General features: G+C 43.8%; 1 protein-coding gene across 7 annotated transcripts in view; it reads left to right on the plus strand.

Annotated features, from left to right (window-relative positions):
• Window positions 1-15,221, plus strand: part of DROSHA (drosha ribonuclease III) — a 118,874-nt gene that overhangs the window by 60,195 nt on the left and 43,458 nt on the right. For all 7 annotated transcript variants that reach the window (XR_014790276.1, XR_014790277.1, XR_014790278.1 and 4 more), the window contains exons 20-21: window positions 1,358-1,417; window positions 12,885-12,984. Coding sequence is in view for 4 of the 7 variants with exons in the window: in XM_084850548.1 (XP_084706674.1) it covers window positions 1,358-1,417; window positions 12,885-12,984 (160 nt within the window). In the remaining 3 variants the exon portion in view is untranslated. The remainder of the gene's footprint in view (window positions 1-1,357; window positions 1,418-12,884; window positions 12,985-15,221) is intronic.

Here is a 15,221-nt window from a genome sequence, read left to right on the forward strand (position 1 = left end):
TGTTGGTAGTCATGGGGCAGGACAAAGCCCTATACAGAGCCTCTTAATCCCTCCCTTAATCAGTGGAAATCTGTTTCAAATCTCTGGCTTCCGGGGTGAAGGAGATATTGTTCACTCTCTTTCAAGTATATCGTTGAGGACATAAAGGCTAAAAGCTTTAGTTGGTTTCCTTTTCATATACCCAGCTGGGGTTCCACAAATTTTGTCTGGGCTTGGTAGCCAACCATGGTTTCTTACAGCTACCAAGTTTCAGGTTTCTCATTTCCTGCTTTGCAGAGCATTCACCTGCAACTCAGCAAAGGGGTATTACAGTACTGGAGCAGTACACAGGGTGCATAAGTGTTTGTAACATCCTCTCCCCTGCACCCCATGGCACTGACACTGCATCCCAGCATAAGATATACTTTGGTACCATTTTACTGCCACTCCTGTAGCAAAGTATGCCAGAAAGAGCTTTTCTTGCTCTTTGCCATAATTATATTTCTGACCACCAGTGGTGACCATATTTATGGATCCCAATATGCAACCCTGGTTTCAGGGCCTCCCCCGCACCCCAGTGCAATGATCATTAGAGATCTGTTGATCTGTGTGTGATTTTAACTTAGCTGTTTCTTTCCAGTCCCAAAAGCAAGCACACCTTTCTGTATCCTAGCAAGACATTTTCAGCAACTGTCCACATGCCTACACAGGAATATAGGAAGCGACCTTCTTCCAGATCAGACCATCGGTCCACCCAGCTCAGTATTGTTCACACTGGCTGACTGCAGCTCTCCGTGGTTTCAGGCAGGAATCTTTCCCAGTCCTACCTGGAGATGACAGATCGAAGCTGGAAACGTTTGCACACAAACCCTGCCCTCTACGACTAAGTTACGCCCTTTCACCTTGCATACACATGCAGAAGAAGAATACAGAAACGATAAGGCTCGTGCTGTGCAAAACAGAGAATGCAAACTTCCTGCAAGATGCTTTCTTTTCTTCTTTTGGGCAACATGCCAAGAGTCTGTAGATGGCCTAGGAGGAGGCATCTCTTTTAAATCATTGGCAGTAATGGCAGCTCACGGAAAAGCTGGGCTCAGCATGCCACCGCACGCCATTATCTTTTCCTTTTGTTAATAAGTTGACACCAAATTATGATCAGCCTTATTACCTTTCAGGCTGCCTGTGGGTTTTGTGCAGTGCAGAAGAAACCCAAATATTCACTGTTGTGCATCAGAGAATGCAGCATTAAAGAAGAAAAGCAGCAGGAGCCAAACGCTTTCTGCTTATTGCCTGAAGGACTGACTATGGGTTGTTTTTCCTTTGCTACTTACTAATATACATAGGGGTTACTCATAACCATCTCTGCTTTTGTTTGCAGGATTAACCATAATGAACGTTTAGAATTTCTGGGAGACGCTGTGGTTGAATTTTTAACTAGGTATGTATTGAGCTCATGCCTAACACATGTTCGGCTATAAATCATACCTTGCTTGTTTTTTTAAATATTCTGGTTCATTTTGGGCTATCAGATGCTTGAAGGCATATTCTGCCAGTTAACTCTGATTTTATTTTGTTGTTGTTCAGAAAGGAAGCACAAAAGATCTCTGCCCTTTTAACACACACACACTTATTCAACGCTTCTAATGTGTCAAGCATGAATGTTGAAATTCTTTCTTTCATCCCTCTAATATCCCTGCGAGCTAGATCACTTTCATTCTTGTTTTACAGAAGGAAGATAGAATCCCTTAGAGAATGACTTGCCCAAAGTCACTCTGCTTTTTAAAAACAAATGGATTGATTTTGTTGTTGTTCAGATAGGCAACACAATTATTATTTTTTTAAAGTCATTTAGATAGCACTAAAGCACCAAGCACAATCAAATTTGCAACTCAGTATGTTTAGGGCTGTGGATATGGCCTGGTTCAGAGATTCTCTCAGACTATATTGTTAGTACGTTGGCAAGTACTGATTACCTGTCTAGTGCGTATATAGTCAGATTTCTTCTAAAACTAGATACCATCTAGAGCAAGCTTAATATTTCACTCTTGATACGGGTGATACAGACTTCTACTTCTTAAGAACACTCTCTCAGACAAGATTTGTCTTTTTACTAATATTAGCATATCGGTACTAAATACAAGAGCTTATGCATTCATAAATTCAAACTCATGAAGCATCCAACATCATTCTAAACAAGGCTTCTAAGCAGAGTCAAGTACATTTGCCAGTTCTCGGTGATAATCAGTATCAAGCTTACTAGGTTGATTGTACAGGCAACACATTAAGGAAAGTGGATCCTAAAGGATAGCTTCCCCTGATGTGTTGCCTGTAGAATCAACCTAGTAAGCTTGATACTGATTATCACTGAGAACTGGCAAATGTACTTGACTCTGCTTAGAAGCCTTGTTTAGAATGATGTTGGATGCTTCATGTGTTTGAATTTATGCATGCATAAGTTCTTGTATTTAGTACCGTTATGCTAATGCTTTGTAGTAAAAAGACAAAAAAGACAAATCTCATTTATTGAACATTTACAGCAGGGAGTGTCGTGAGGGTTGAATTCCTTCAGAAGCGTATTTGAAGATAGATTTTATTTCACAGGAGCAGAGGAGATCCTGTCTTCAAATAAACACAAACAGCCAGTTACCTGCATGAGCTATGATGAGCCTCAGACTCCTCCCTCCTCATTCCTCCTCTTTTGCTTGCCAAAAGAGGAGAAGATCAAAAGCTTCCACTTTCAGTTCTAAATTAACCAGCGTTCCGCGTTACGTCTAAATTTGGGGATTCTGGTTAAATTAAACTGTGGTGAGTTGAAACAAGCCCGGATCAAGCCATAGTTTACAATCCTGGCTTGTTCCCTGACCATACTTTAAATAAACCAAGTTTGGATGTAACAGAAAACTGTTAGTTTAGAAACAGAAGCAAATGCTTTTAAGTCTCCTTCTCTGGCATGTGCCAGAGAGGAGGAGGGAAGCTATGAGCACCAAGTTATGTCTGAACCAGCACACAATGGTTCAGTTCAGGTGTTGCTTTCTGTTCACAGTGAGGAGTTGGTGGTAGGAAAGAATACACAAGCCCAAGGCCTGCTCCCCGTCTCACTGCAAGTAGAGGCTGGGCGAGATGGATATCATCCAAACAGGCCTAGAGTTTTCCTAAAAGGACTTTTTTAAAAAATTGGAATGCTAGTACCAACAGATATGGGCGGGGGGGAGGCTTTGTTGTGTTGTTTGTGTTCATTGTTTATTTAGCACTCTTTACATTGGAAATCTGTTTCCTCGTTGTTCATGGCGACAACGTTCCCAACGTGGAAATGAGTTGCTGGAGATCACAGTCCAGAACTAGATGTTACGGGGAAGATGCATGACCATACTGAGAGCAGCAGCTCCCTTGTTACTTCCTCCTCATTCCTCTGGTAATATTCGCTATTACAAACCATGCAACGTGACTTCCTCATGTTGCGAGTCTCTCCACTGCCACAACAAGGACCCAGGGAAATGTGTGATGCAGTGACATCATTGTTGGAGTGCTCTGGTCTGCTGGAACAGTAGGTTTCCAGTATCATTACTTTTTCGTTTGTCACACAACTACAATTGGGGGAGGGGGGTGGAAAGAGCCAAAAAGCCATAGGAATTAAATTTTTCCTCCCTGTCATGAATGTGCATCCTCACATTTTTAGGTCCAGATGGAAGCTGGCCTTGTTTTGGTTACTTAGGCCTCATACAGGGTTGTCAACTCAAAAGGTGTTGTGATGTTGTGGTCCTCCCAGTTTGGAATACCTCTCTTCTGTTGAGGGAGAGTGTCTGCTAGGGATCTACAGATATTGTTTAATCCATCCCATGTGTGTTTCACAGATTGTCAGGCATTTTTCATTCCATCGTCCACTCATTGATGGAATTGGGCTTTTTTTCCCATGCGAAAAAGCATGCAAAAAAGCCCACCCCCATTAATGTAACTTTGGCATGTAACATTTTGCATCTTTTTCTTAGCTCAGCGTCCAAAGAGCGGAGCGCACAAAGAAAGAGTGCTATACAGCAGAGGCTGAAGACAGATCAGAGACGTATAAAACTTTGTGTCCATTTTTTTAAAAAATGCCATTTATATTAGTATATTTCCCATTATCTTTTGTATTTTCGTACAACTAAATTTGTGTTCAGTTGTGGAAAGTTAAACAGGCTCTGGAATTTGTGCGACTTAGGATGAACCACTGTGGAATTCATAGGTCAAATTCATAGAAATCCGAAGTCATTTGAATCCGTTTCGGATTTCTCTGACATCCCTAGCATCTACCAGTTGTAGCAGCCTTGGCTTAGCAGGGCTTTTCCTGCCACTATTTCTGTTTCCTCCCCTTTGGGACTTGCTGCCATTTCCCCTAGCTGTTAAGGGACGTGCAGGTGGGTCAAAGTTTCCTCTTCTCTCTCCCAGCTTACTTTTACCTCGCTTTTCTGAGGTTCTGTTGTTCCCTTCTTTTTAGACATCTCGTCTCCCCTCTGCTCTGCCTCACTTCTGAGTATTACCTAGCAGTTTGGCATTAATGGCTGGCAACAAATCGGCTGCATGTTACTTTGGCAACAGCAGAGGGTCAAAGAGGGAGGCTGTCACAGATCAGGCCTGATTCCTGCTAGCAGTCACTGGGAATAAGAGGTGAAGCTTCCCTTACATTTGTGGTTCTTGTCCACTTTGCATGCCTCAACTATTCCCTCCCTGAGTTGAGTATAAGTAGAGATGTAAAATTTCCAGAAATTTTTGAAGCCATGGAAAACACCTGTGTTTTTTTCTGGGGAAAAAAACAGAAATTTGGGTTTATTTTATTTTTTTATTTATTAAATTTATTAATTGCCCATCTGGCTGGTCACCCAGCCACTCTGGGCGATGTACAACATACAATAAAAACAGTTTAAAACAATAAAATTCTACAATAAAAACATTTTCTAAAATACCCTAACCCACCCCAAATGCCTGCCTGAACAACAACGTTTTTAATGCACGACGGAAGCTCATTAAAGAGGGGGCATGACGGAGTTCCCTAGGGAGGGAGTTCCACAGAGTGGAGGCCACCACAGAAAAGGCCCTCTCTCATCCCCACCAGTCTAGCTGTCCTGGCTGATGGGACAGAGAGAAGGCCATCCGAGGCTGATCTTGTTAAGCGGCCTGTCTGGTGCTGCTGGAGGCGCTCCTTAAGATAGGCTGGGCCGGAACCATATAGGGTTTTAAAGGTCAAAACCAACACCTTGAATTTGGCCCGGAAAACAACTGGTAACCAGTGCAACTCCTTCAGCACTGGAGTGATGTGATCTCGCCAGCGGCTGCCTTTAATCAGGCGAGCCGCCGCGTTCTGTACCAGCTGCAGTTTCCGAACCGTCTTCAAGGGTAACCCCACGTAGAGCGCATTACAGTAGTCTAAACGAGAGGAGACCAGGGCATGTACTACCGATGGGAGCAGATGGTCCGGAAGGAAGGGGCGCAGCCGCTGTATCAGATGGAGTTGATACAGCGCTGTCCGGCTCACAGCTGACACCTGAGCCTCCATGGACAGCTGGGAGTCCAAAATGACCCCCAGGCTGCGGACCTGGTCTTTCAAGGGTAGCCGTACCCCATTCAACACTAGGTCAACATCCCCCAGCCTCCTCTTGTCTCCCACCAAAAGTACCTCGGTCTTGTCAGGGTTCAGCTTCAGCCGATTCCTCCCCATCCAGCCACTCACCGTCTCCAGACATTTGGACAGGGATTCTACGGCCAACCTTGGTGAAGATTTAAATGAGAGGCAGAGCTGCGTGTCATCCGCATATTGATGACACTGCACCCCAGACCTCCTGATGATAGCCCCCAGTGGCTTCACATAGATGTTAAATAGCATTGGGGAGAGGATGGAACCCTGTGGCACCCCACAGTAAGTAAGTGGCCACGGGTCCGAAACCTCCTCTCCCAGTGCTACTCTCTGGTACCTGCCGGAGAGGAAGGACCGGAACCACCACAATACGGTGTCCCCAATGCCCAACCCCTCCAGGTGGTCCAGGAGGATACCGTGGTCAACGGTATCGAAAGCCGCTGAGAGGTCGAGGAGAACAAGGAAGGAGCATTCACCCCTATCCAGAGCCCTCCTCATATCATCTACCAAGGCGACCAAGGCCGTTTCTGTCCCATGCCCAGGCCTGAAGCCCGACTGAAATGGGTCTAGATAATCAGTTTCTTCCAAGTGTGCCTTCAACTGCACCCCCACCACCCGCTCAATCACCTTGCCCAAAAATGGCAGATTTGAGACTGGGCGAAAGTTGTTCAGAACTTGAGGATCCAAGGAGGGCTTCTTTAAGAGCGGTCTTATCACTGCCTCCTTGAGGGCTGATGGCATCACTCCCTCCTCAAGGGAGGCGTTCACCACCGCCTTGATCCCCTCACCCAGTCTCTCTCTGCAGCTCATAATGAGCCAAGATGGGCAAGGATCAAGTAAGGAGGTGGTCGGCCGTACCGTTGAAAGCACCTTGTCCACTTCATCAGGAGAAAGAAGCTGGAACCGATCCCACAAAACCGGTTTGCCACAGGCCGCCTCTTGCTCACTAACTGTATCCACAGCGTGCAGAGTAACACACCTAATCTGATCAATTTTATCTGCAAAGTGCCTTGCCAAGGCCTCACAGGAGGCCTTAGAATGCTTCAGTGGTTCCGGAGCCACAGGACCGACCAGGCTCCGGACCACTTGGAACAGCCCCCTGGGACAGCGTTCTGCAGACGTGATGGAGGCAGCATAATAGTCCTTTTTTGCTGCCTTCACCGCCACGTGATAGGCTGAAGATACAGCTCTAGCCCGTGTCTGATCGTCTTTGGAGCGAGACTTCCGCCACCGGCGCTCTAGCCGTCTCACCTCCTGTTTCAGAGCTCGTAACCGCGGATTGAACCATGGTGCAGTCCAAGCCCTGTTCAGGGGGAGAGGGCGTTTCGGAGCCACCTGATCTAATGCCCCAGTGATTGCGGCATTCCAGCCACCCACCAGGGTCTCGACAGAGTGGCCGTTGGCATGCCCCAGAGAATCCCCAAGCATGTTCAGGAATCCATTTGGATCCATAAGACGCCTTGGACGGACCATTTTAATGGGTCCTCCACCCCTGCGGAGGGGTTGTGGAACCGAGAAGTCCAACGTCAACAGATAGTGATCTGTCCATGACAAGGGGGTGGTGGATATACCCCCGACTTCCAGATCACTCCCCACTTCTCCAGAAACAAACACAAGGTCTAGTGCATGACCGGCTATATGGGTGGGCCCAGTTAGAATATGGTGCAGCTCCCAGGAGGCCATGGTCTCCATGAAGTCCCGAGGTGCTCCTGTGAGGATGGCCTCCGAATGTACGTTGAAGTCCCCCAACACCAGTAAGTTAGGGGACTGCACACGCACATCAGAGACCACCTCAAGCACCTCGGCCAGGGAGTCAGTCGTGCAGCGGGGTGGACGGTACACGAGCAGAATCCCCAGACTGCCCTTCGGGCCCAACCTCCAGTACATGCACTCAGCAACCTTGGTCTCCCGGAGAGGGGGTCTGGTGAAGACCAAGGACTCTCGGTAGATAACAGCCACTCCCCCTCCCCGATCCCCAGCCCTCGGCTGCTGTGCATACGAAAATCCAGCTGGACACATGGCTGCAAGGGTTGGAGCAGCAGCCTTGGCCAGCCAGGTCTCCGTAATACATGCCAGGTCTGCACCCTCATCCAGGATCATGTCATGGATGAGGGAGGTTTTCTGGGTAACAGACCTGGCATTGCAGAGCAGCAAACGAAGGCCAGAAGATGGGGTCACGCCTCCCCCCAGCCATCCTTTGGCTCTGGACAGGCCTGGAGCAGGGGACAGATACTACACATCTCTGGGTTGTTGTTTTTAAAGCAGTACTTATGTTTTAGCACTCTGTATAGATCTAAAGTCACTTTGTTGCTTTAGGGCAGCCTTCCCCAACTGGTGCCCTCCAGATATTTTGGACTTCAGCTCCCAACAGCCTCAGGCAGCAAGACCAATGGTCAGGAATGCTGGACATTTTAGTCCAAATCAAGCAGCCTTTATGTTCCTAAAGTTATATTATGTATAACTTGGTTTGTTCATGAAATTATCATATTTAAAGACTTTTAAAAGTAAATTCATTAGGGAGCAATCCTATGGCCAGTAGACATTGTCTAGAGGGCCACAGGATTTTTCGGTTTCCAGAAGCCACACTTCCTGCCCCTCGTAGCCAGTGCAGTTTTCCCTGTGCCGGCTACATTTCCATGCTTGGGAGACGGGGGAAAATGGGCGGTCCCAGGGGCGGGGAGGGCAGGAGACTGCAGAAGCCGTGTTATGCAGGTTCCTATGTGTTGCGCGGCCTCCTTCCCTTCCCAAACCTGCAGCTAGACATGCAAAATTGCCTGTGTAGCAAAAAATGAAGGGCGGCCGGAGCATGGAGGCGAGGATCACCTCCATGCTCTGGCCACCTTGCCTTGGATACTTGGCAGCCTCCAGCTTCGGAGGCTGCAGACTATCTCAATAGGATTGCACCCTTAGTAAATTTGTAATTATTGTCTGAATAACCTATACTTTAATATACCAAACATGATCATTCTATGAGCTAACCAAGTTATACATAACATATTGTAGGTTTCTATTTTATATAGTAGTCCCTGAAACATCTGAATCATCCTAGAAACCGGAAGAAGCAGGAAGAACTGGAGACAGAGGAATACTGGTGTGCAGCATCTGTTGCTGCTTGTAAGGAAGCTTAGGGAAATTCCTAAACCTCTTCCATTTTGTGGGGTGAAGCTTAGGGAAATCTGATAAGAAATAAAAGCTATTGAGATTTTATTTAGCTGGGAAAGACTCAACTTAGGAATGGTAAGCAACCATATTTAATGTAAGAATCGTTAAGAAATCTCAGTCTATTATTTGAAGAGTGACATTTGATTCACTTTTGTAAATAATTTCCGTTAATGAACATCTTATTTTTTGTTCCTTTTTGAAAGGTCATCTCTGGTGATAGTGTCACTCCCATGCCTATACCATAGGAACCAGGCTACTGAGTTTCTTTTCAGCAGAGAGGGTTTATTCTAGTTGCAGCAGTTAAAAGGTTTGAGGCAGCATTTCCTAGCTGTGAGCTCTAATTGAGAACTTTATTAAAAACTATGGCATTGAGTTCTATAGACCCAAGCCTCAAAATAATAATAATAATAATAATAATTATCATCATCATCATCATTATTTTAAAGAAGAGAAACAGGTTGGATAACCCACATGCTGCTCCGTCAGATGTGGTGACTGGTAGGATAACCAGTCTTTTTTCACATGTGGGTTTTAGATTAGAACTACATTAACTGACTGCTACAGCATCTAACCAGAACAAGCTGAGAAGCACAGGACTCTATAGAACAAAACCCAAATTGTAAAGAATGCACATTTTCTTCCATTTTATGCTATGGTGACTCTATTCACATTGGGAAACAGAGCATGACTTGCAGTATCCCTAAATGTCTATCAGTAAAAGTACATTACATCAATAATTGTAATAAAGAATCAAAGAAATAACTATGCTGCGAATCTTACAGAGAGGATTAGCAAACATTTCCCCTCATGGCTTCATTATTTCTAGACATTTTACATTCCTAGTCTTTCTATAAAAGTCTTCTTGTTATATAGTTTTTAGAAATCATGTGCAGGGAGTAAAGGCTGGGTAACAATATATAAACACCCTGTCTTAAATTCTAAAAGAAAATATTTCATAATCCAAAGCTATTACATTTTTCAGAAAAAAAATCAGAAACAGTCCTTAGGGGGGAAAAAACTGCAAAATCTCCTTTCCTTTTCCAAATGCTTCTGGTTTTCTTCCGGGCCTTCACATCTCTAAGTGTGAGTTAGTCACATTATGTGTTTTATAACAGTAGATGTTACCACAGAAGAGAGGCAAAAGGAGACACAGTGTTCTTCCTTTCAGCAGCCACCATGCTTCCTTTAAAATGCCTAGTTCTGGGCTTCTGAGAATCCACTCCAATCAAACCAAACTATGGTCTCTGTTGAATGCATTTAATTAGTCAATTGCTGCTATTATTTGGTTTCCTCTATATAATGTTTTACTTGGCATTTCAAAGAAAGAATTTTTGTTTGCAATCCCACATACTTGGCTGTGGCTTGGAAGCTGCATGTCCACATATACTTTTGAAGTCTCCTGCCATGCCGAGGCCCTAAAGTGTAATATTGCGAGATGAAAAGCTGATGCCTCCATCCCGTCAGATGTAATTTAAAGTTGCTCATAACTGCTCTGGAGTACGGCTAGTTTTGAGGACCAAAAGCTTCAAATTTTATAAGCGGCAAATAAAAGGAATACATCATTTTAGAATGTGTCATCTTCTTGTCATGGAACTCCTTGATCTTTCTGCCTGTATTCTCCAGCGAGATGTGTGTTTACAAGTAAACTTGGAAAATGTTCTCCCTTCTCCCAAGTGTGGGGTTATTATTCATTAATCCTGACTTCATAAAGGCACACTTGGCATCCTGCCTTCCTTTTGGTAGTATGCAGCCACATTCATATACTCGCAATTTAAAAAAATAAATCACTAAAATATTCTCAGTTAATAGACGATCGCTCCAATTTTTTCTCCGTGGGCTTGTCTCAAAAGTATTGAAAAATGACAAAAATAACATCAAATTGACTTTTTATAGCCCAGTGAAAACAGCAGCCATTTTCTTGATAAATGTCATTTGGAACAGAAGGCAGTATCCCCCCAAAAAATCCAGGGTGGCAAATTTGAAAGCCATTTTCAGATCTCAGCTGTATCCACTTGTAATGGGGAAAGTAGTCTGTTATTTAAAAGAGAGGCTCTAAAACTGTTAAGATGTTACAGATAAAGAAAAGAAAAATATCAGCAATGCCTTCCAATAACTACTTCTTGCTTTGTTTTGTTTGCATTAAAATATATGTGAGCTTTCATCCCCTAAAATAACCGGTGCTGAAGGACAGCAGATTTATTTTAATGCTCAAAAACAAGCTCTTTTAGTATTTATATTTACAGTAAACCTCCACAGTACATTTTTACATGCAATCTTTTGAGGCTTGAAAATTGGCACCATGAAAATATAACTTTTCCTGAGGTAATTGTGTGAATTGCAGTGAAACTTCACAGTGACATTTCTGGCAGTCTAAAGGCTAGACTTTTTGCAAGTTTACTTGGAAGGAAGTTCAACTAAGACTGCAGTCCTTTGCACATTTACCTAGGACCCATGAACTTAGTTGGACTTACTTCTGTGAAAGCATGCTTAGGCTCACACTCGCTTCAGTGGGTGGCACACACTCCCAAGTAATTGTACAAAGGATTGCAGGTAGGCCAAACTCTGCAATTTACTTCCAAGGAAGTGTAGCTAGGATATGTTCTGCATTTACCTTAATTAATCCCTTCAAAGTGTATTTATTTACTGTATATTAGCTGGAACATTTTTAAACTGTCCTTCATCCTTGCAGTTGCCTTGACAGTGTGCAAATATAATTCAAACAATAAAAACACCCAAACCTCCTCCTCCTCATCAAACAAAGAAGTCAGCCAATGCAATATAACAGTCAAAATCAGGCAGTTAAAATGTCGGGGTAAACTAAAAGCTTTTGAGCCGCTGCTGAAAACAATTCTGGTCTTGTTGGCACCTGTGGCTTGGGTATCCATAGTTGGGGTTCCAAGCCAAGAAGGCCCTCTCCGTTGTTGACACATAGCGTAATCAAGATACTTAGAGAAGAGCCTCCCGTGTCAGTCTTAAGTCATGGACAGGCTGGTATAAGGAGAGGTGCTATTCTTGCTGTTCTCTGGTTCAGGGCTGGGGAATGTGCAGCCCTCCAGATGCTGTTCGACTGCAACTTCCATCATTCCTCATCGTTGGCTATGCTGGCTGGGGCTGCTGGGATTTGCAGCCCAACATCTGGAGGACCACATGTTCCCCAGTCCTGTTCTAGTTCAACCTAGTTAGGATGCAATCCTGTGCAAGTTTAGACAGAAAAAAAGCTCTAAAACTCCAAGCATTCCCCAGCCAGCTACGCTGTAGGCCTTTTTTCCTGACCAAACACATACATAGGATTGTGCTCTTAGAGGATTAACCTGCAAATGACTGGACAAACACACTCAAGTTGAGGCTTGCCAGGTAGGAAAAGTGATGAGCATGTTTAGCTTATTGAACTAATGTGATGTTTTTCTCTTCATCTTTGTCTAGTTGTCTTTATTTTTTTAAGAAAATATTAAGGCTACCTCACAGGGATGTTGTGGAGCTAAAACACCTGTCTGAGCTCATCAGAAGAACTGAGAGATACAATCATGGAATCAGCTCTTTAAGGCTTTTTAAGTAAAACTGCCTTACTGCCTTTGTCTCAGTAGTCACTTAGTCAAGTTGTATTTGTTTCAAGTTTTTAGGATGCAGAATAAGAAAAGTACTCATGTGAAACTGACCAAAGGAGAAACTTCTCTAGATTGTTTCTTGATTCTTATGTTACTGCAGTATATGGGAGCCACTTCCCCGTGGCTTCATCCCACGCTGCTCCAGCAATACTTGGATGAGAATGCACATGGGTGAAGAGCCAAAGACGCATGGGCTTCTTCCCATGCAAACTTCACCCGGAAGGGAGGGCAGCATTCACTTGAGAAAGGATCACATCATTGGCCTCGCTGAGCCCTCTCAAGTGATTCCTACATCCAGACTTTACCAGAGCTGTGTGGGAAGAAGCCACTGAAAAATGGGTTCTTCCATTACTCAGGTAACATGTGAAACAGTCCTAAGACTAGCAGGGTTCTGGGTGGCATCTGATCTGCAGACATTTATATTGCATATCAGCAAATTTAGGACAGCCACAATGTTGGTGGAAACACCTATTAAACATATCCGCAATTGAGAACATTAGGATATTAATTTGATTTTTATCATTTTTTTCCAGTGTCCATTTGTACTACCTGTTTCCAAGCTTAGAGGAAGGAGGCTTAGCGACCTACCGCACTGCCATTGTTCAGAACCAACATCTTGCCATGCTGGCTAAGGTCTGCACCATTATTTTTATTATATCTAAGTTTAAATTAGTTATGACATCAGGCTGCTTGACAGATTACTGAAGCTTTGCAATCCACACGTGTATGTTTGCTATGTCCACATTGCAAACACCTCATATCTGGCAGAGCTTCTGGGTTTGGTTTTTTAGAAGCAGCACCTAAGTCAGTGCCCTTCAGGCTCAAGATAGGCCTTGCAAGTACCGCAAGAGGTTCTCTGAATGGTGATGGATATGTGTTGGAGTTTAGCTGTATCATTAGGAACTTACGGAAGACATTTAGTAGGAGGCAACTCCTACAAGTTAAGCTTCACAATACACATCCAGCATTCTCTTCGTGCACAATTCACGTTACATATACCCCTTTTCACCAACTCATTGAAGTAGCATTTATAACTTCCATTATTATAAATATGCAAAGTAGTACTAATAGCAACAATGAAAGTGGACAGGAGCTGATAGGAGAACCAAACATTTTTTTGTTTTATATTAATCTGTTTAATATTATGAGAGTTCTGGAAAATCATTTAATCAGTTGGTTTTCATTTGGTAGACTGGGTTCCAAAACTCTGTTGCACCCTTGCTTAATGTGGGTTGCTCCAGCATATCTGCCATTTTGTTTATTTAGAGATGTTTAAAAAAAAATAGAAGAGAGATAGAAAAACAGCCTTGCCCAACCTGGTGCCCTCCAGATGTTGTGGACAACAACTCCCATAATCCCTGGCTATTGGCCATGAGGCTACTGGGAGTTGTCAGCCAAAACATCTGGAGGGCACCAGGTTGGGGAAGGCTGGAGAAAAAATTGACCTGTATAGCTGAAATGTAAAGTGATTGAGAATGAAGGTGGCAGTCTATGAAAAGGTTGAAGATTACTTGTAATCTACTTTTATCACAGACTCGTAAGAGTAAATAATGTTGTTAAAGACCATTATAAAACACTGTAATAACAAAGTGTTGGAATGCAAGACCTCTTCTAAGTAGATCAAATTGAGAAGGTCAGAAGTGTCATAATGGTTTTCAGCAACAGCACAACTGCCTTGTTGTTGACAATGACTCATATTTTAGGCTTCAGAAGAAGCATACAGAAATTTCCTGTTCAATTACTAAAACTGAAGAGCAACTTTTGCAGTTACTACACATCTCCAAGGGGGAAAAAACCCATGTGCCCCTCTTCTAAGAATATAATTACTCCATGAACAAACTATATGTAATAAGCTGGCCCTTTTGCTGGTTTTATACATCAAGTAAGTTTGTTAGATCAGTTGGTGCATGTAATAATTTAGCTGATGCTCTCTGTCTGTATTCCATGGATGTTAATTCTACATTTTTTGTAAGTTCATACATTGATGTTCGCCCTCACCCCGGTCAACAATTGTCCAGTCAATAATCTTCTACAGAGTCACTGGCGATTTAGCAAGTTAAATCGCTTTTTCCATGTTAGGAAAAGCTTCACCTTCTAAATAATGGTGTCTGTCCACCAATGTCTGTCCACCAGTGTAACAGACACCACTGATGGAATAGATTTCCCCTCCAGCTTGCAGCCCTCCCCCGCCGCCCAGTGCTCCAGTGGGCCGGGGAACCTCCCAGAGCAGATTTGGGGTGCAAGGGTGAGGAGAGGACTGGAAATACCATTGCATGAATGGAAGCACACACATCGCCCTGTTTGTCCAATTTGTTTAGATATAGATATATCCCAAACCCTGACAGCTGTGACCAGGATCCAAAAAGCAGTGCATGCACCAGGGCTTTTCTAGTCCACCACTGTCCCACCAGAAAGCCAGCCCTAAAGGTTTGGGGGCCCTCCCCTTGCAGTATTCGATGTAGTACAAGGAGCTGCACTCTGAAAAAATTGTCAGCCCTCTCCCATGCATGCATGGACGTACTTAGAATCCTGGCCTCTGTCTGTATCCCATGATTTTGTGTGCTTACTCATTATTCCCACTATCGCTACTTTTGAACACAACCATAAAGCAAAGCCTACCTTGTATTTAAACTACTGAAAGATTTACTGGCATGCTGGATGCTACTAAAAACATAGAAGTGACTTGCTTACTGCCCAAAGGGCTTACGATTGATCTTTCAATTTACTTTCCTTTAACCAGTGTCACTTATGCTCTCAAAGATGCATCATTCATTGATTTCCCCTTTTATTTCTTGGGATCCTCAAAGTCCCTTTCCCTCCATGTTAATTATCCCACGACACCTTCTGCCCAGACATCACTGTTTTTCATC

The sequence above is a fragment of the Heloderma suspectum genome, chromosome 4 (assembly GCF_057233095.1).
Source record: "Heloderma suspectum isolate Gila_16-S chromosome 4, 16-S_ref, whole genome shotgun sequence".
Classification (NCBI taxonomy): domain Eukaryota; kingdom Metazoa; phylum Chordata; class Lepidosauria; order Squamata; family Helodermatidae; genus Heloderma; species Heloderma suspectum.